Genomic DNA, 22,265 nt, shown 5'->3' on the forward strand with positions numbered 1-22,265 from the left:
TCCGCCTGCCAATGCAGGGGACACGGGTTCGTGCACCGGTCCGGGAGGATCCCACATGCCACGGAGCGGCTGGGTCCGTGGGCCATGGCCGCTGAGCCTGTGCGTCCAGAGCCTGTGCTCCGCAACGGAAGAGGCCACAACAGTGAGAGGCCCGTGTACCGCAAAAAAAAAAAAAAAAAAGAATGATTGAGAACAGAAGGATAAAACAATATACCATGTAACGCTAACTAAAAGGGAAACCAGCATAGCTGCGCTAACACTCGATGAAGCACACTCTAGCACCTGCCCAAAAAGCATCAAGAGAGATAATAAAAGGTTAATTTGTCAGACATACATACGACCTCTAAGTTTTTAGGCACTGAATGATAGTCTCTAAGCACATCAAGCAAAATTTGACAAAACCAAAGACAAGAAAGATTCCACAATATGGAAAGAGATTTTAGCACAATTCTCACAGTAAATAATAGAAAAACAGACAGACAAAACACACACAACATACCACTAAACCTCACCTAATGGACATACATAGAAACACATTATACCTAACATCTGCAGAATATAAAACCGGTTGAAATGTTTACCAAAACTGAGCATATCTGGGTCAGCTCAACAAGCAAAGCTCAACAAACTTCAAATGGCTGAGATCATACACAATACTTTCTCAGACTAGAGCAATTGGGCTAGAACAACAACAACAAAAAAACCCTGGAAAATCTCCATGTATATAGTGAAAGAAACAAGAGGGGAATTTAAGTATCTATTAACGAAGGCAGTAATGGAGGAACTGAGAAACACAAAAGACATACAGAAAACAAGTAGGAAATTGGCAGATGTAAATCCTACCACACTAATAATTACATTAAATGTAAACTCTCTAACTGAAAGCCACATGGGTTGCCAGCTCACATCTATCAATTTGACAGATTAACAATAAGTAGTACTCAAAATTACATAGAGCATCAGGAATTCTTACACTGCTGATGGGAGTATAAATCAGAACTACTTTGGAAAACTCTTTGGAATTATCTAGTAAAGATAAAGATGGACCAATCTGATGACCCAGCAATTCAACTTGTAGTTGTACACACAACTGAAATACGTATACATGTGCATCAACCAAGACATGTGCATAAACAATGATCACAGCAGCATTATCTGTAGACGACAAAAATGGAAAACAACCCAAATGTACAATAAACAAAACATACTACCACTTCACACGACAACATGGATGAATCTCACTAACATAACAGTAAGCAGAAGAAGTTAGACTCAAGAGTACATCTTGTATAATCCCACTGAGACAGGCAGAAAAACACAGGTAAAACTATCGTGTTTAAGGATACACGTGTAAGTGGTAATTCAATACAGAAAAGCAATGGAGTGACTACCACAAAAGTCAGGATGCTGGATACTTCGGTGAAAGAGGGTGGCTCCTGGGATGCTAGTGATGTATTTCTAAAACTGGGTGGCAGTACATGGGCATGTGCTTTGTGGTAATTCATTGACGCATATGAATATGTATATATTTATAAATTTTTGTTTTGTACACTCACTTTTCTTTATGGGTGCTATGTATCACAAATGCTTAAAAATGTTGAAGGCAGACTTAAGCAAGACAAAATATGTGAAACTATGTATCTAAAACACAAACTATAATCTCACCTCTAAAAAATGTTTAGCATTAATAAACAGTGACTCATCCAAACTTCTTAAAAAACACCATGGTTGCTGATATGGGAAAAAACGGGAAATTATGATACTATATTCTATGCTGTGAATCCTGAGCTAGTTAGTTCCTAAAGAAGAGAAATACACTGACCCTAGTAGGCAGAGAGACAAATTTATCAGATTAGCTGGGTACAAAATGAAAAGATAGGGTAATGGTTCTGAGTGGCAGTGTCCTCCTTCTATCTCCCTCCCCAAACCAACCTCAGGCCCATGACATTTTTCACCACTATGTCCTCTCTTGAGGACAGATAAAAATGTCACACACACACACACATACACACACACACAAATTCCTTTCCATGAAGACACAAAACACTGTCCCAACAGAGGAGAGAATTGAGAAGCAAATACTACTTCATTTTCTGACACAACATTGTATACCCATCACTGAAACGGTTAACCAAAAAAATGGCCACTTACTTGATCAAGATTTGAAAGGCTGTTAGGATCCTGACTCAGACCTTGGTACTGTCCCCTGAGTCTGTCACCAGCAGCTATTTTCCTAAACTTCTTCAGATCCACGACATACAATGCACTGGACAGAGAAAATCCATTTGTTATAACCATGGATTATGGCAGGAAAAGTAACCGCACTAATTAATGGAACAGATCAGTAGGCAAACATTCCGGCTTCTCTTTGAAAAGGTAAGCTGAGGTCTACAGTGGAGCTCAGAGTCAGTCTGTGCTACTTCAAAGATGGCTAAGGAAGTTATTACAAAACCCATATTCTGGTACCACAAGCTCACTTTGTCACTGTTCTTTAAGTAACTGCCTTCCAAAGGAAATCATCTCTGACAAAAGATTCCTAGCAAATGTCAGCAGGTTTGGTAATAAAGACTGATAACCATTAGTCAAAGATATCCTGATGATGTCTTAAATGTTAGAGGAAAAAAAAAAAAAAAACAACCAAATGTTACAGTTCTTTTGGGCCAAGAACATAAAGTACGATACTGAAATCACCACACCCCAACATTTATCTCTACACGTGCTGCTTCCTACGTATCTCCCTACTCTCCAAATCACACTCTGCCCAGAAAAGATAATGTAGAAAAGCAACAAATGCCCAACAGATACATTCACTGTTTAACCTAGGAGTTCTAGGAATTTATCCTACAGATATACTTGAAATATACACAATTATGTATTTAATTATTCACTACAACATTGTACATCATAGGAAGACCATAAATAATATATATACTGGAATAATGTGTTGATGTAAAAAGGAAAAAGGTCTCTCTCCACGTGTGGATATAAAGTCTACTAGAGACATCAAGTAAAAAAAGCAAGGCACAAAACTATAAATAGGATAGTATATATTTTGTGTAAAAAACAAGTCATAGTTGTTTACCTAAGAATTAAGAAAGTCTGGAAGGACACACAGTAAATTAATAGAGGATTTTATCTGTTGTGGGAGTGGAAACTGGGAAGAAGGGAGACAGAATGGGGAAGACTTCTTTTCACTGTGTATTGTTTATAATTTTTAGTTCTGAACCACATTAATGTATTACCTATTCACAACTCTAAACATACAAAATTACTTTTAAAGAACATCAAACAACAGCATTAGAAGTGCTCCTTCTTTGGCACCTGATATGATACTTCCGCCCGGATAAGTGACTGGCCCAGTAGCCCGACTTCCAGAACCTGTAGCCGTCCATCTCCCTGCGGCTGTCACAGAAAGGGGTGTACCCGTAGGGAGCACCGTCCAAACTGAAATCTCGCAGCTCTTTCAAATCTGTTCGCACAATCTGAAGAAGAGAGGATCACAGTCATCTGTTAAACAACTATGCAGACAACAGGGTCCAGAAAACACGGCGGGGAGCTCAGGATCAGCGGCACAGGCACAAGACCCAGCTCGAGCCTCACTTCCTCCACTGATTAGGCTGACCGCCCTCACTAGCATGTTAAGACGCTTAGCCTGGTGCTTGGCACAGAGTATTCCAGCATTCAAAAAAAAAAAGCGGAAATAAAACAAATTAATAATTGTTACATTGCACAGCCTCTCTGTGACTCAGTTTCCTCATCTAAAATGGAGATCTCACAGGGTTGTCGGGAGGATTACATGAACTAACGGGGAATGATGGGGAATGACGCCTGGCACACAGTAAGTGCTCAGCAAGGATTAAGTGTGATTCTATTAAAACTAGGAAAGCGTGCTTCAGGCTGAGCCAGTTGTGATGTAAGTGAGCCAGAGGGGACAGAATTCCCAAGAGCTGGATGAAGCTTTGTCCAAATGACTTGCACACATTACATCACTTCCATTCAGATGAGGAACTCAGGTTTTAGCCAGCTCAGGATAAAGGAGAAAGGCTGTAGAGTAGAAGTATATTTACACTTTTTGAGTTTGTATGCTCTAAAATTAGAAATTTTAATTTTCTAAACTTAAGTGTGTTCCTTTTAATTAAGTCAAGTCTTGACAGCAGGATGACCTCCTGAAGGGTTCCACATTATCAAGGCCACCTGCTTGCACTTCCTCTCTCTCACCCTTGTCAATAACTTCTAGCTTTTGGGGCAAATAATTGGAGATGACGGCAAGCACTGTGTTAAACTGATGAACTTTCCAATTGTTAGTTTGTATGTTAAATGAACTAAATTGAAGATGCAAAACTGCATACACAATGCAATCACAACTGTGTAAAAGAGGCAACAGGAACAAAGATGAAAAGGACATGTGTCGAATGCAAATTTTAAAAGTGATCACATCTGGGTGATACATTTCCATATACTCTAAATAATGTAAACTAAGCATGTATTTTTCCATGATTGGAAAGATAAAATCATGTAAAGAAGGAAAGCAAGTCCAATGCCTTTAATACAAACTGCTGAAGCCCAGTCTTTAAGAGCTTACCTGATCGGCATCCACAAACAGGAACTTGTCAACAACCAGCGGGAAGAGCACATCCAGGAAGAGGATCTTGTAACCCCAGATGATGCGCTGTTTCTCAGTCTGCTGATGAAGCCACCGGGGCCATTTGTACTGAACAAGCTCATATTGAAAATTATATTTGTTTGCCATATAAGGTATAAACTCCTATTTTGAGACACAGGGAACAATAATCATTTACTTTAAGAGAAACAAGTAAGTGAACCAACCACGATTACGGCACAAGTAAAACACATTTACTGTATCAGTGGTCTAATGAAGAAATGCGACCCTGACTCACTCATGACTACATAAAAGAATACATATAAACTTTTGTCAAATCCCCATTTTTTTATGGCTTCTAATCACCACATGAGATGACAGAAATCTTTAAGTGAAGGCTTTTAGATAATTAATTTCTCTGTGTGTGTGTGTGTGTGTGTGTGTGTGTTTAAGGTAAACGGACTTTATCTGTCGAAACTTGATTTCAGTGAAACATTTTTTTGAGCTTGACTTTAAGCCTTTCTCACCACTAGATCTAGCCCGGGGAATGACACGGCAAACCCAAGTGCTCTGAACAAGGTTGCTGCCATTAAGTCTTTCAGACTCTACATGTAAGTACTTTCAGGGGACCAGAAGTGAATCACTTCTCTCGGAGAGATATTACTGAGTACATTAAAAGCTGCTTGAAGAACAACAACAACAAAGATGCAAATAGATCAATTTAGATGACAAATACTAACTGATATAAAGTGGAAAACTTTCCAAGCGTGTTTTTGTTTTGCACAGATGATCCTTTACTTCCACAGATCACTGGGTAGTTGTGCATGACAGAACTAACCATCCTTCTCACTGGAAACCTGTACTGTACTCTCTAATTAAACAAGGACATGCACGCTCAGAGGAGGAATGTTACTCCATCAAAACAAAAGATACAGACTCTCCTCCTATGTTATCCAAGCTTCAAACAAGTCATAATTTTGTGTTCAGTTTTATAACAACTATTCCCCCCAAACAGACCAGTCTGGAAGAATAATCCACATAGAATTATGTGGGTGAATCAGGGTAACCAAATACAAGGAAAAATTTTAAACTATACACATAACGTAGAAGTAGCGAAAGTATGTTGCACTGTACATATCTCCTTAATAGGACTGTTTTCCTTTTCGAAGCCTGAGGAACAAACCTTAAACGTGGGGGACAAGTAATTCTTCAAGAACCAGAATTTCACAGGAGTCTTGGTGTTCTTCAGTACCGATAGCATCATTATGCTGTCAAAGAGAAGCAAAGAATAGTAACAATTGTCCAAATCTTTTCAATCTCAACAAAGCCAAGGAGAGTCCAGCAGGAGACCACTCAGTGGCAGAACTAACTGGTGGCTCAATTAGACAGAGAGAGACCCTGAGTCGGGGACCATGGAAAACTGCCCTTACTCATCTTTAAAGCGTTATCACTGGACGGGGAAGGACTACTTATTACCTATAGTAACATACCGAACTGATAAAGGCACGTTTTAATTACGTTACAGCTTTAAATAAACTGCTTCATGAACTGACACGTTAGTTAGGGTACAAATGAATCCTGGAGGCTGTGCTTAGCTGACGACATCACCCTAAAAAGAAGCCGGAAGAGCCCGGCGGCTCTGCATCCCGGCACTGCCCCCCACGGACTGGACGGGGCCTGCCAGGGAGGAGAGCGGGGTGAGGTAAGGGGACGGCAGGTGGTTACAGCTTCAGGATTCCCTACTTTGGAAACAAACAAAAGCAAATTTTGAGTCAAGGAATTTAATTAAATTCAGTTGTTACTGACATGTGACATTACTATTCTAGGTCAGATATTATTTCTTGGGAATATGAGGGCTAAACGTGAGTAAAATGACATCTCCATTAGTTGCTATACTGGATTTGTAGTGGAAAATTACAAGGAAAAAGAACCCTGGCATTAGGAAAGTCACTCTCAGGCAAAGGCCTTCCTGACCATTGACAACAAGGCGCCCTGAGGGCCTTCCCCCTGGCGACTGCTGTGTCAACCAGCCCAAGCCTGTGCCTCTCCTCCGCTCTGGCTGTGCGACCTCAGGCGAATCCTTCCACCCTCTGAATCTCAGCCTGTCTATAAAACGGAATTAAGATCCCTCCTGGCTCTAACATCCTATGAATCTTCAGAAGGCAGGTCCATGGCCCTATTCCACCTCTATTCTCTCTGTTAACCTCCTAATTTCTGGTTTAAGTGATGCTTGGTGGACAATTAAACACCATTCTTTATGATGTGTGCACAGTGATACTGAAATATGTTTATAGCCTTGTAATAGGTACACAGATGCCTTTAGCTCCCCTTCATGAGGCTGGCTGGATCAAAACAAATACAATTATATATGGTAATCTAGTCACAATCCTTAGAGTGTGTCAAATACACAGAAGTATAACAGGCAGAATCCCATAAAACACGTACTCCCTAAATAAGAATCCTGTAACAAATTCATGCATATATTCTGAAATAACCAACATGACTAACCGAAGAAATCTTTCATAGAGATGACCAGACGCGACAGAGAAAATATTAATTATGTCATCTTTCTCTTGTTTCACTTCCTCAGTCTTCTGTCCTCCTGTAAAGCCCCTATTAACAAGAAAGGTAAAAACAAGAACACTTGAAACACTGGTACAGACACACCACCCTTTAAGGGGAGAGGGAAGGAGACGGTGCTTCCCCATCCCTGTTCCTTCCCGAGAGCGCAAGGCCGGCGAAAGCAGCCCACAGGATGAGAGGTGGGGATGGCTGCCCAACGAGAGGGAGCCTGCCCATAGGGCCTCGTGTAGCTTCAGGAGAAGACTGGACATAGGCTAGTCCACAGAATGCAAGACATACAATGGAAGGTTAACTGAGCAATTACCACTCAGCTCTCCAAACAGCAGGCAAAACCCAACAGCAGTCAAGAACTAGGGCACAGAAGTAACCCCACCACGAGGGGACGATAACCTCTTTCAGTTAATCAGCGGGAAACACTCATCTAGTCTACGTACAAGTGCAAGATTTCGTAGCACAGAGCAGAATCTGAAAAGCCCAAACAGGATTATTATACTCAAAAGAAGGGAGGGATGGTGCTTATATATCAGTTTTTCCTTAAAAACATTACTTCTCTAGGATGCCAGTTTACCATTTGAAGGAGTCCCAAAATCCAGATTCATTCTCATTAGTTCCGTCGCTCAGCAGGTCTTCATTCACCATGTCTGCCTTCTTCTGAACCTGCAACCAGTCACACGTGACGGATCTGATCCCCCTACTGGGTCTAACAGGCATTGGACTGATCTTCCCTGGACGCACACTGTCCACACTAGGGAGGGAGTGATCCTGCCAGCAGGTACAATCCGCCCCGAGTCCAGATGTATTCAACAAACCGTGCTCATCGTATCACATGAAAATCTTAAGTGTGGAGACAGCAACCTCTTTTAATTTAATAGACAATAACTGTTTTCGGTTTGAAAAATGGGCAGAGAACCTTATGGCCTGAGTGAAATCAGAAGCACAATTCAGCAAGCTAACCGCTAGTTCTAGGGAAAGAGGGCAGCACACACGAGCTCTAACTGTCAGGAAGGAGCCATCTCATGTGACAGCCTTGTATCACGGCTGACTAGTGCAAACAGGGGTCGAATCTTCTCGACAGCACAGGGATCATTTTTCTGCTCAACCGTGTGTCGTCTGCTTTCGATTCTACTGTGTATAATGATTATTTATCCCATAATACCTTTTACTTGAATTTAAAGGCACTAGGAATTTCAAAATTCTGAGAACAGAAAGCAGAAGTGAAAAGAAATTAAATAAGGCTACCATTTATTATTGGTTTTGAAATTCTCATTGGCATTCTTTCCAATCTTCTGAGAATAAAATCATGAATAATACTGTGAACTGTGGCTGTATAAGCAAAGCAGTATCTATGAAAACATCTGATGTAAAATGAGACTTGTACTGCTGAGATAGCCCAAAAGGTGCAATCTCTCAGGTGAAGAAAGCCACAAACTCATATTTACAAAAGACATTTTGCATTTCAAGCGCATTCTTATAAACGCTACAGTAAAATTCCAAAGGTGAATTAAAGTCTCAGGCTGGTTTCTTTCTTTTTTCTTCAGCTTTACTGAGATGTAATTAACAAGTAACACTTGTAGATTTAAGGTATACAACGTGATAAGTTGGTATAGGTATATATTGTGAATATATAATAACAGCACTATTTCTGGAGTTAACACATTCCATCACCTCACATAGTTTGGGGCTGGTTTCAAGATACATATTTTTACATAATAGCTACCAAATACCAAGTTACTGCTACTTTCACCAACTTTAACAGAGTGGCTGCCTTAATGTACCAAACTCACCTTCACTTTAATAATTTTGCTCTTGAAGTTGTTGAGGACAACAACAACTTCATCGGCGTCAGGTGGAGAATCTGTACCGTCGTGACTTAGAAAAGAAAGGAAGAAAGGAAGACAGACATCACAAATCACAGGTCTCAAAATGCAGTGAATGGTCTGATATCAACCCCCCGTATTTGTCCATCATCTTCATGTGATTTCTGAACAAATTATTTTCTCACAATCTGCAGGAAACCCCTTCAAGCTATGCAGATGCACTTGTCAAAACCTCTATCCTTCCACGCTGAGCATGCCAATCGGTCACAGCCCAAACTTCCGTCTCGGGTCCCTCTTCGAATGACCTTCCACAGAGTGAGAGGCCCCCAGTGCTGGCAAGCACATCATGAGCATGAACCACTGTCTATGTTCACAAGGTCTGAGCCGAGCACGGTGCCCTTCGATAAGGGAGTGTCCGGGGGCCTTGGGTCCCGGCACCGTCACCGGAAACGCATCACTACTGCTCTGTAATGGGCAAGCAGCGAGACATGGCTCTACTTCAGAGTTCTGCAAATGCTTCTACTCTGTCCTTCCTGCAGGCACACAGCCAAGCCTAGGCCTTGCACTCAATCTGGCGCCCATCCTCTGGAGGAAGAACTCTAACGAGCTCTGTCTGCAAGCAGCCAGGGCAGAGGAGGAAAAACTGAAAACAGTATTCCCCTACTAATCAACTGTAATGCCTAAAATTACCAGTCACCAAATTTTAAGGTGATAACTACAGAAAGCCACGATAGAACTGGATTCACTGTCATCCAGCAGAGAGCAAAGTTCTCGGGCAAAGGTGAGATCCTGACAGGGAGCATGAAACATTCCAGAGCCTGGGAAGCACAGGAGGAAGAGAGCCCGCGACCGTGAGGTGCTGGCTACCGTAGGAGGACTGGCCAGGAAAAGGGCACACAGCAGGGACGGAGTTTAGAAAGACAACACATAAGCTTTTGGGGAAAACATTCATAGGCGAAAACCCTACTATGTACAATGAAGATTTTGCTGTAATACAAAAATCTTCTACTTTCTTGGTAAGAAATAAGCAGAAATCCACATAGCTTTCATGTGGGTCAGTAAAGACTATAAAGCTACGATGAAGACACAACAGGATGATGTTTTCAAATAAACTCTAATGGAAATCATTCCCGAAATGAACTGGCATAAAGTCTTCTCACATAGCTTAATACTAATTTAAACTGTGTTAAGCAGAATTTAGATCACACCTTTTTAAAAGGCAGTATAATTTTTTTAAACTAACAGTCACTTGTAGCAAACCTTAAAGCAAAAAGCAGGCTACCGACGATGCTCTGGGAGTACTTCTGTACCACCTCAGACCTGGAAAGACAAGTGCTCGCACCAAGGTTCCATGGCCAAAGCTTATATGTCTTGTCAATCTGCAACTCACTCAGGGTAGAGAAATATACTATCCAGGGTTGAAAAGTCTGACTGTTCTTCATTTCTTTTCTCCTTTCTTGAAATGACTCACTTTCTCATCTGCCTATGGTTTTCATCACAGTGACAGAATGATTTGATCCTGGGATACTGTTAGCACAAAAGAATGACCAAAGAGTCAAACTTGACTATACATATTGTTAGTATTTACACTGCTTGTTATCCAATTATACCCTAACAAGCCTCCCACATTTAATTTCCTAGAAAAGCACCGTTTCATCACACATACAATTGCACATTAAATTCTTATTGCCTGGGTAATTGCCAGTGTAGTGTTCAATTCAAGCTGATTCTCATTGCAGAATGCTCTAAAAAAAATGTACCTACATCACTTAATCCTACCTGTAGATTCTATAAATGTCTTCAGAACGTCCCTTCCTTAGTCTGAGAATCCAAGCTCCTGGGTTGGCTTTTAACTGAAAATAGCCCTAGGACAAGAAGACAAGACAAATTTTAGTGCTCTTAAAAACATCAAAATGCTGTTTCTGAGGGACAGTTATTTCTTTTTCTGAAATAACAGTCACCTTTATTTTAAATAAGATGGTTAACAAACGAATGCAACTCTTAAAATCTACATATTAGAAACACTAGCAAAATACTGGCCCGTCAAGCCAAGAAGCCTGCCCTTTAGCTGTACTTAGTGAAGAAGCAACGCATGATGTGTGAATAAGCTTCAAATCTCAAAAAGAAAAAAGAGAAAGAAGGGAAAAACGCTGTCGGCTCATAAGCAATACTTTTTCAGGAGCCAATCTGGTTAGGGTAGAATACTCTAGCATGTTTTAAGTTGTCATGTAATTCCAATCTACAAGTTTAACTAAACTGTTGATTTTTATATTGACCAAATTCAGTCCATCATGAATTTTAATCTCCCTCATGTTCAGAATGCTAATTGCTCTGTCATAAATTGCAGTGCCCCAATTAACATGACTGAGTATCACCACCGGATGTACTGATTGTTTACCAGATTAGCCATAACAATAGTGTCCACGATGACTGGCTTGGCTGAAGTTCCTAAGGTAAACTGCAGTCCCCGTGGGGGCTGGCCGGTGGTGATGTCATAGCAGTGACCTTCCAGTAACAGGTACTCCAGCTCATACTCAGCAGCCACTACGCTGTCCACCTGCAATATCAAAATTAGATCATTTGAAGACCACTCAGCAATAAAAAGAAACAAAGTACTGATACATGCAACAACATGGATGAATCTGAAATGCATTATGCAAAGTGAATGAAACCAGACATAAAGGGCAACATACCATATGATCACATTTATAAAAAATTCAACAAGAGGCAAAACTATAGGGATAAAAAGCAGATCAGCTGTTGCCTGGGGCCAAGGGGAGGAGGAGGGGTTCCCTGCAAAGGGGCATGACAGAACCTTCTGGAGTGATGGACATGCTCTGTATCTTGATTGTGCTGGTAGTTAACAAGAGTACACAATTTTAGAAACTACGGTGGGTTGGAAGGAGAGTCAGGAAAAAGGACACAGAAAAAAACAATAAGGAGATTATTCCAAAAGTACAGAGAGGATAAGACGCTAATCTACAAGAAGAGTACTGGGAAAAAAGCATGTAAGATAAAACTGCCAAATGAACGAACAATCTAAAAGCAAATAATGGAGAAGACAGATAAAACAATCCTACAAGGGTTAGCTCATATGAGAAAAGAGAAACAATGAGAAAGATCAGAAAAACATCAGAGAGCAATGCAAATTCATCTTGGCCTTTGGAATATAGCTGAAAATATTGCTATTCTAAATGCAAACGTCCAAGATGAACTTAATGGCTCCATAATGGCATAAAACCGTTCACATGCTGCACCGACTGCCTAAATTACTGCTAATTTCTTGCAGAAAATGGGATACAACTACAAAGTCTTAGGGCAGCTTGGCTTTAGCTAATTGAAGAGTTTCTACGCCAGGCTAGCTCAGGCTTGGTTTTATGACCCTACCTAACCCTAACAGTGAGCTACTTGGAGCTTAACAGTTACTGCAATGCTCCACATGCTCACAAGTCTCAGGCTCTGTATTCTCAACGGAGTGCAGAGAAACTGGAGGAAGCCTAAGAAAGAGGAGCAAAAACTCTGGGAGATAAGGAAGAAACCTACTTTGCTTTTGTTTTGTTTTGGGTTTTTAAAAAATATTTATTTGGCTGCGCCTGGTCTTAGTTGCAGCATGCAAGATCTTCGTTGTGGCGTGCGGTAACTTCAGTTGCAGCAGGCAGGATCTTTTTTTTTTTAGTTGCAGCATGCGGGATCTAGTTCCCAGACCAAGGATCGAACCCGGGCCCCCTGCATTGGGAGCACGGAGTCTTAACCACTGGACCACCAGGGAAGGCCCTGGAAGAAACCTGCTTTGCATCTGATCTATACTTCTGTGCACTGTTCTTTAGTGCTTTGTGTGGTCTCTTCAACAAGAGTTGGTTCCTCAAGGGTTCCCTATTTGTTAAAAATATGGTGTGTACGTATGTACACATACACACACACGTGCGCGCACACTTTCTCTCTCTCTCCCCGCCACCAACTTAGTACCTACGGGTTTCTACTTAAAGAAACTAGAGTAATTCAACCTCATGATAAGAGGGCTGCTAATTCCTTTGGTAACTATCTTCGAGTTTCCAGTCTCCCCAATTCCCAAGAAGACAGAACCAGAAAACAGGCTTTAATTGTAATACGAGATATTTAAGGCAGACACAGAGACAAATGTTTTTAAAAAGGAAGGAGGCTCTGAGGCACCGTAAGCTCCCTGGAAGTAAAGACCATGTCTTTTAATTCCTTTGTTAATATACTCTGAGCTAGGTGTAGAGTGAGGGCTGGGAAGAGACATCAGTGAAATGAAAGTACACTATCTTTGAAAATGGATTAGGGAAAAAGGACCACTTACCTTAGAGACTTCAAATACAGTTATATGGAAATAAATGAAACAGAGAACAGAAAAACAATAAAGAAAAACCAATGAAACCAATGGCTGGTTCTTCGCAAATATCAACAAATGGACAAATTTTTAGCTAGACTGACCAGGAAAAAAAAGACAGAAGAGCCAACTTACTGAAATCAGCAAGGATAAAGGAAACATCACTATTCAATAAAAAAGACTATAAGAAAAGGCTATGGGGGCTTCCCTGGTGGCACAGTGGTTGAGAGCCCGCCTGCCGATGCAGGGGACACGGGTTTGTGCCCCGGTCCGGGAAGATCCCACATGCCGTGGAGCAGCTAGCCCCGTGAGCCATGGCCGCTGAGCCTGTGCGTCCGGAGCCTGTGCTCCGCAACGGGAGAGGCCACAACAGTGAGAGGCCCGCGTACCGCAAAAAAAAAAAAAAAAAAGAAAAGGCTATGAATAACTATATGCCAACAAATTAGAAAACCTAGATAGAATAGATAAATTCCTAAGAGACACAAACTTTGAAAACTGACTCAAGACAAAGTAGAAAATCTAAACAGACCTATAACAAGAGATTGAATCAGTAACTTAAAAATTTTCCAATCAGGCAAGAAAAGTATATAAAAGCCATCCAGATTGTAAAGAAAAAGTAAAACTCTATTTGCAGATGACATGATCTTATACAGGCTTGTATACTAAGAACTACAAAATATTGTTCAAAGAAATTAAAGACCTATATAAATGGAAAGACATACCATTTTCATGGTTCAGAACACTTAGTATTGTTAAGGTGGCAATCTCTCCAAATTCATCTAGGGATTTAATGCAATCCCTATTGAAATCCCAGCAGCCTCTTCTGCAGATAGTAACAAGCTGATTCCAAAATGCAAAGAACCCAGAATAGCCAAAACTATCTTGAAAAAGAAGAACACAACTGGAAAACTCACACTTCGAATTTCAAAACTTACTACAAAGCTACAGTCAATAAGACAGTGTGGTACTGGCCTAAGGAGAGACACAGAGACCAATGGAATAGAATTCAGAGCCCAGAATTAAACCTTCACATTTAGGGTTAACGGATTTCTGAAAAAGGTGTAAAGACCATTCAATGGGGGAAAGAATAGGTTTTTAGAACAAATGGTGCTGGGGCAATGGGATATCCACATGCAAAGGAGAAAGCTGGAACTCTGCCCCACACCATAGACAAAGACTGACTCAAAAGGAACCAAAGAAGCAACAGTTAAGAGTTTTAAACTGTGAAAGACCTAGAAGAAGACACTGCAGTAAATCCTCGTGACCTGAGATTGAGCAACAGTTTCTTAGATATAACTCCAAAAGCACAAGCAACAAAACATAGGTAAATTAGACTTCACGAAGATGAGAAACTGTTGTGCTTCAAAGGACGCCATCAAAAAAATGAAGACAACCTGTAAAATGCGAGAAGATATTTGTAAAGCACGTATCTGACAAGAGACTTGTATCCAGAATATACAAAGAACGCGTACAATTCAACAATTAAAAGACAAGCCAGGGCTTCCCTGGTGGCGCAGTGGTTGGGAGTCTGCCTGCTGATGCAGGGGACGCGGGTTCGTGCCCTGGTCCAGGAGGATCCCGCATGCCACGGAGTGGCTGGGCCCGTGGGCCATGACCGCTGAGCCTGTGCGTCCGGAGCCTGTGCTCCGCAGCGGGAGAGGCCACAGTGGTGAGAGGCCCGCGTACCGCAAAAAAAAAAAAAAAAAAAACACAAAAAAGACAAGCCACTTTTTAAAAATAGGCAAAGGATTTGAATAGACATTTCTCCAAAGAAAATACACAAATGGCCAATAAACACATGAAAAAATATTCAACATCATTTGTCATTAGGACAGGAATGAAAAATGATGCAGTCACTTTGGAAAACAGATTGGTAATCCCTCAAAAAGTTAAACATAAAATTACCATATGATCCAGCAATTCCACTCCTATGTATATACCCAAGAGAAATAAAAGCATATCTGCGAAAACTTGTACACATATGCTCATAACAGCATTATTCATACTAGTAAAAAAGTAGAACCAACCCAAATGTTTATCAGTGACATATAAATAAATAAATAATAAATAAATAAAATGTGGTGTATCCATACAATGGAATACTATCTGGCAATAAAAAGGAGTGAGGTACTAATACATGCCAAAACATGAATGAACCTTGAAAATAATTTACGTGAAAGAAGCCAGTCACAAAATATATGACTCTATTTAGGTAAGAGTAATAGAACAGGCAAATCCATAGAGAAAGAAAGTAGATTAGTGGTTGCCAGGGGCAAGGGGAATGGGGAGTGATTACTTATGGGTATGGACTTTTTTTTAGGGGTGATGAAAATATTCTAAAATTAGACAGTGGTGATGGCTGCACAACTCTGTAAATATACTATAACTACTGAACTGTACACTTTACAAGGGTGAATTTTATGGTATGTGAATTAGACCTATTAGGCTGCTATTTATAAAAATACAATTATACCTGAACACTGCTGTGTCAGAAGCCCACCTAGACTGTGATCCAGTCTGGTCAGTCAGAGACTACCACCACTACATCTTCAACAGGCGTTACGTGTGGTTAGACACTGGGAAGCAAAGATATTCTTACCTCTTCTAAGTAAATGTTATCAAGGTCATATGGCGTTCTGACAGACTCTACCATCCAACTCTCAGGTGTGTTCAAGTTCAGAGTGAACAGAGGAGACTGTGGCATATCCAGAAATTTTGCTATTGGACCCTTAGCAAAGCTATTGTCTGAAGTAAAAGAAATCTCTGCTTCCAAGACATAACGGTAAAAGCTGAAATGGAAAAGAAAGATGTGAATTTTTCAATGCAACCACAGTCCTTGAGTTTATACGCATCCACACAGGTAAACAACTGGCTTAAGACAAACTGGATTTGGAAGGGCTTCCTTCCAGACTGAGAAAAGTGTTTCCAAAACTACCTCTTGACCTAACTGTACGTCCTGTGGTTGCTGCAGGCAGGAGAGGAGAGCAGGGGAGGTGGGGCTGGGAGGGGAGGTCCTTCCTTCCTGCCCTGTTGGGGGATGGGGGATGGGGGCAACCGCTGCTGGAGTCAAAAGCATGTCCTGAGCACTTGCCTCCCCTTGGTGAAAGAAACTCACTTTCCTCTCTCTCAAAAACAAAGTCCTAAATGGTGGCTGAGTTCTCGGGCACACCCTGAAAACACTGTATGCAATCATTTAAACATTGCTCCTATCGGAGGATAATGGTGAAAGCTGGAACCCTTCCGTCACTTTCAAACACGGCTTCAGTTCACTCAGAATCTAACCTATAGAAGAAGCCAGCGCATTTGCAAGGTGGCAATTTACCACAGTCCCCAGATGTGCTACACTATTACTACTGACTGCTTTCCAGGCGACCTGTTTCACAAATGACCATTCCAAAGCTCAGAGAGTATGCAGATAAGCCTGCCTTCCTTTCAAGATACATGCAAATGAGCCACATACATTCCAACTTAGAAATGGCTGCTCTTCTAAGGAGGAGAAGTATAGACAAGTGTCTTTCTACACCACAGCACATTTTAACGTAAATTTAATAGCTACATTGATTCAAATGTTTTTAGAGAATTATGTAATTCTGACCAAAACAAAAAAAAGGAAAGAAAGCAAACCACAGGTGCAAGTGGCCTGGGTTAATTCCACTTTTTTTTTTTTTTAATTTATTTTTGTCTGCGTTGGGTCTTCGTTGCTGTGCGCAGGCTTTCTCTAGTTGTGGTGAGCGGGGGCTACTCTTCCTTGCAGTGCTCAGGCTTCTCGTTGCAGTGGCTTCTCTTGTTGCGGAGCACGGGCTCTAGGCACGCGGGCTCAGTAGTTGTGGCTCACAGGCTCTAGACCACAGGCTCAGTAGTTGCGGCACATGGGCTTAGCTGCTCCGCGGCATGTGGGATATTCCCGGACCAGGGCTCGAACCCGTGACCCCTGTGTTGGCAGGCAGATTCTTAACCACTGCGCCACCAGGGAAGTCCCTAATCCCCACCTTTAAATGCTCCCACGCTCACACTAAGTTCTTAGAACTTTTGATCAGTTCTTAGAAATTTAGGAAAACTGAACTTCAAAATAAGTGATTTTTTTCAAACATGAGGTCCATATATAAACCCATATGATCCTTGACATTCAATTTCAGCTTTCAGATTGAGTGTGATTTTTTCCAGGGGTTGATTTCTTAACCACTTTGTTTTACCTTTTTAAAGGCATGTCGGAAAGTTTAGATTGGCAGTTCATAAATACTCTTAGATTCATGTTGATCAGCTGAGTTAAAACCTAAAAGAGCAAACCAGATGACAAAACATAAAAATTTTCCCTACAAAGTGACTGATATTTCAGATACAATATTTACATGGTCTCTTCAGAAATGTATCAACACTAAGTTAGGAGAGAGAACATTTCTTAATATCTCAAGCAAAAATACAAAGATAATAAATGTTATAAAGTCTGCACTGGATAAATCCCTAGAAATCACAGCTCTAGTGCACAATCTAAATCACACATACAGATCACATGGACAAAAACATGGGAAATAGGTCATTGCAAATAACTGCTCCCCACATATGTGGGGAAGCAAGACAGGCAATGGATATAGCTGTCTACACAAGGAAGAGTTTAAAGGTTCATCAGTGCAGCTTACAGACTATCATAGGAAAAAATACATACAAATACCCACAAAAAAGGTTAACTGATTACTTCGGTAAAACAAAAAAAAAAACACAACTCAAAAAAACATTGAGGCAACTAAATTTTTGGCAGAGTTCTTTAAAAATTTTTTAAATTTCAATATCTTATAACATATCTAGAAGACATTCTGCAGGAAATTCCCTGGTGGTCCCGTGGTTAGGACTTGGTGCTTTCATTGCCAAGGGCCCGGGTGCAATCCCTGGTCGGGGAACTAAGATCCCACAAGCCGTGCGACGCAGCCCAAAAAAAAAAAGACACGTTACAAAAAAAAATGCTAGTTATAAGAAAGGAAAATGATAAAGCAGAATGCTTTTACCTTTTTACTCTTCGCCAATATAAAGTATGGCAATAATAAATTTAATTCAAAGACATTTTGCTCTGAATAAAGATAATTTTTTTTCTTAATTACATGAAGTAATCAACCCAACTTGTACCTACTTTCAGAGGTTATTAAGTTGTTTTCAGAGCCATTACTAATCTTTATGAAAACATCTGCTCTGCCCAATATGTCCTGTAGCACCTTCCAATGCCCTTTAAAGATAACTAAGGGAAAACGATGCTCGCAGAGAATCTCAGGGTATGGGACCACTTCCAGTAAATACGATGTGACACAGATGACGGGAACTGCCTCTGCAGCTGTCCCTACCAAAAGCAACGGGGCAAGTCTCTGCGCTTCTCTGGTGACAGGGTCAACAACGGCCACGACATCAAAGTACGTCTCCCCTTCCTTTGGCCTCAGTTTAATTGCACTACAGAGAGCAAAAAGATAAAACATTAATCTCGAGGCAAACAGGAAACAGTTGATTTCTTTGGGGGGGATGGGGTGGGGAGATGACACATCCAACACAACCAATCAGCCCTCTTAACATTTCAAAAAAACTTTAGATCTAAAACAACAAGGTTACGTGGTGGTCAACTATGTGATTACATCTACCACAAAGTTTAAAAACGCTCTAAAAGCTTCTGATGTTTGGTTTTGACAGTTACATTATGCCAATTTTTATTTCTTGGCAAGAAGGTTATAAGGAGAGAATAAATTGACTTTTTTAAATAGTAAAAGGAACATAAGAACATTACAAAAACTTGCAAAAGAGTGAAAAAGGAAATAAATAATCATAAAATCTCACCATCCCAACTCAACCACTTTGTGGCATATTTCTACATAGTCTTCCTTAAATGCCTATTTAAAGATGAGACGCACCTACAGGATATCAGCAATTTTATAATGATTTCACTCCTTCCCCCAAAAGTTTCTTATAAAGATTTTTCCATGTTGTTATACATCAATGTCCTGAATAAGAAATAATCTTCGATTTACCAAATGAACCTGCTGTAGTTTACTCAGCTATTCCTTATTGCTAGGCATTTACTTACTTACTTACTTATTTATTTTTACATCTTTATTGGAGTATAATTGCTTTACAATGGTGTGTTAGTTTCTGCTTTATAACAAAGTGAATCAGCTATACATATACATATATCCCCATATCTCCTCCCTCTTGCGTCTCCCTCCCACCCTCCCAATCCCACCCCTCTAGGTGGACACAAAGCACCGAGCTGATCTCCCTGTGCTGTGTGGCTGCTTCCCACTAGCTATCTATTTTACATTTGGTAATGTATATATGTCCATATTGCTGGACATTTAGATGCCTTTCAACCTGTAAAGAACTTCTCACATCCAGTTTTTTTCACATTTGGAAATTTCTTGAGAATTAACATAGTCCTAGACATGGGATTACTGAGTCATAATGACACAAATATTTATGTGGCTAATATGTGGCTAATATGAGACATATTTCCTGAAGAACTAAACAATTTTACAAGGCCAAGAAATGAACTTCACTACATCTTGTCAGCATTAAGTTATACAATTTTTTTGTCTGTTCTTAGTTAAGTGAAAAAGGACAACTCCTAGGATTTCTGGGGAGAACATGCATTTCCCCACATGTAATTTCTAGTTACATTGGCCTCCTTCTAAAGCCACTTTGACTTAGGTGGCTTAAGAGAAGCAGGAGCCTCTGATACATTTTAAAAAGGAATAAACTTGAAAGGATTTAAAAATACATCCAATTTTCCCAAAACATTAATTGCTTAATCAATGCTTATCTTTGTTTACTCTGAACACTATTTTAATGTGGTTTTGAAATTAATCACCACTTTTATGCAAAAACATTTACCCAATGGGATGAAAACAAAAGTTCAAAACAGAACATAATAACCAATAAAACTGTGTAAACACAGTTTAAATGGTAATGAAGGTTATTTCAAATCTTAACTGTTTTGGAAATAACCATCAGAATAGCTTTGTGACTGTACTGCAACACATGCTTTCAATCTTATATTAATAATCCCAGCTACCAATAATTATTCCAATACATTTTTTTTTACTCTAATACAGCTGTTCTCAAAGTGTGGCTCTAGACTAGCAGCATCAGCTTTACCCAGGAATTTGTAAAAAAAAAAAAAAAAACAAAAAAAAACAAATTGTCAGGCCCCAACCCAGACTTACTGAACCAGCAACTCTGGGGGTAGGTCCAGCAATCTGCATTTCAACAAACTCTCTAAGTAAAAGCCAAAGTATAAGAGCCACTGCCGTCAGATAACTTGGGCCTCTGTGGTACTCTAGAATCTAGAAGGAAGAGCGCATTAGAGAACAGCGTTATACAAACTCTCCCAAAGGAAACGAGAAGAGGGGTCCCAAACAGTCCTCTAGAGCACAGCGTGTGGGTCAGGCCCCTAAGCCTGGCTGGTTTGGGGTAGAGCTCTGTACAGAATACCCATGTCCTGGGCCAGTGCTCTAGGTGACCCACAACAGACATCCTCAGAAACTGACCCTGTAAGGTCTTTTAACCACCCCCACATCTCTGCAGCAAAAAAGAGGGCAAGACAAACACCAAGAAAAGAGGAATATTGGTGTGGAAATGGAGAACAATATAAACTGACAACACGATGTTTAAATACACTTGCTGTATTCATCAGAGAAAAGACCAGAATAAGGCTGAAAGTGACAGACACAGAAGCAACATTAGGGGAATCACCCACACTTTTGAGAGGCGAGTAGAGCGTCAAGGAACGCAGCGCTTCGCCAACCTTAAGGTACGCAGGAGTCACCTGGGGGATCCTGTTACAATGAAGATTCTGATTCGGGAGGTCTGGGCTGCGGCCAGAAGACACTGCCTTTCCAACAAGCTCACAGACAGTGCCCTGTTCCATGGACCACACTTTCAGGGAAAGGGTATACATAACCAGTAATTCAGACTTCTTGTTTCTTGCGTAAATGAGAAACTTCTGACTTGAGTATAACAAACACTCATTTAACTAACACGACCCCAATAAAAATAACTTCTCTAATTGAAATCTGTATCATAATAGAATTTGTAATTAGGACATTTTAATTATATATGACTCATGGAGAAAACGATGTGCTAAATAGGGAAGAGGTCTCGCTCAGGTCTTGGCTATGATAGGCAAACAAGACGGCAGGTCAATTAGGAATGTTTCCTGTGGTAGTAACCAGACCATGTCACTTCCTGAAACCATACAGAGTAAGGAGAGGATGGTGCTAGTGGGCAAAGTCCAACCAGGGTGATTACTAGCAAGGAGCCGCAGCCAGTGAGAAAGGAGAGGATCTCCATTCTAGCCTGGAGTCATCAGTTCAAATTTTATCCCCACAAGGACTGGCTGTGAGAAAGCACAGGTCAATGAAACCAAAGTCCAATTCACTCCAGACTAATTAAATCAGAATCATAGGATTCTGATAGTTTGCAGGCTTCTGCACCTAAGGCCTCCCTGGTGATCCTAAGGTGCAATCAGGATATACACCTTCCTGGATACATCAACTGTAGACATTCTTCCTCAAGACAGGTTAACCTTAAATCTAATCATGAAACAACCCAGACTGTGGGACATTGCACAAGACAACTGGCCTGGACTCTTAAAAAAGTCAATGTCATAAAAGACCAAAAAAACCCAGAAAACAAAAAAAACACCCCAAAACTGCTTTAGCTTAGAAGAGACTAGAGACACAACAACTGACTGCAATGTGTGATCTGGACCAAACAAGCAAACAGCTGTAAAAAGTCATTACTGGGCATTGGAGAAATTTGAAAATGGACCGGTATTATATAATATTACTTTATCAAGGTTAAACTGCTGAGGTATGCTTAACAGTACTATGGAGAGACTCCTAGTACTCAGGAGATATATGCCGAAGAATTGGGGCACGATATATAA

At 40.6% G+C, this 22,265-nt stretch overlaps 1 protein-coding gene across 1 annotated transcript in view; it reads right to left on the bottom strand.

The window, feature by feature from the left end:
• The window catches only part of UGGT1 (UDP-glucose glycoprotein glucosyltransferase 1), a 99,613-nt gene that overhangs the window by 8,944 nt on the left and 68,404 nt on the right, over positions 1 to 22,265 (bottom strand). The window contains exons 27-38 of the mRNA XM_082631385.1: positions 18,679 to 18,781; positions 17,542 to 17,621; positions 15,948 to 16,137; positions 11,399 to 11,557; positions 10,780 to 10,865; positions 8,968 to 9,052; positions 7,752 to 7,840; positions 7,109 to 7,213; positions 5,784 to 5,868; positions 4,583 to 4,765; positions 3,322 to 3,482; positions 2,152 to 2,266 (exon numbers count right to left, since the gene is read on the bottom strand). Coding sequence (XP_082487511.1) covers positions 2,152 to 2,266; positions 3,322 to 3,482; positions 4,583 to 4,765; positions 5,784 to 5,868; positions 7,109 to 7,213; positions 7,752 to 7,840; positions 8,968 to 9,052; positions 10,780 to 10,865; positions 11,399 to 11,557; positions 15,948 to 16,137; positions 17,542 to 17,621; positions 18,679 to 18,781 — 1,441 coding nt within the window. The remainder of the gene's footprint in view (positions 1 to 2,151; positions 2,267 to 3,321; positions 3,483 to 4,582; positions 4,766 to 5,783; positions 5,869 to 7,108; positions 7,214 to 7,751; positions 7,841 to 8,967; positions 9,053 to 10,779; positions 10,866 to 11,398; positions 11,558 to 15,947; positions 16,138 to 17,541; positions 17,622 to 18,678; positions 18,782 to 22,265) is intronic.

Source organism: Mesoplodon mirus, assembly GCF_964341445.2.
Source record: "Mesoplodon mirus genome assembly, chromosome: 8".
NCBI classification, from domain to species: Eukaryota; Metazoa; Chordata; class Mammalia; order Artiodactyla; family Ziphiidae; genus Mesoplodon; species Mesoplodon mirus.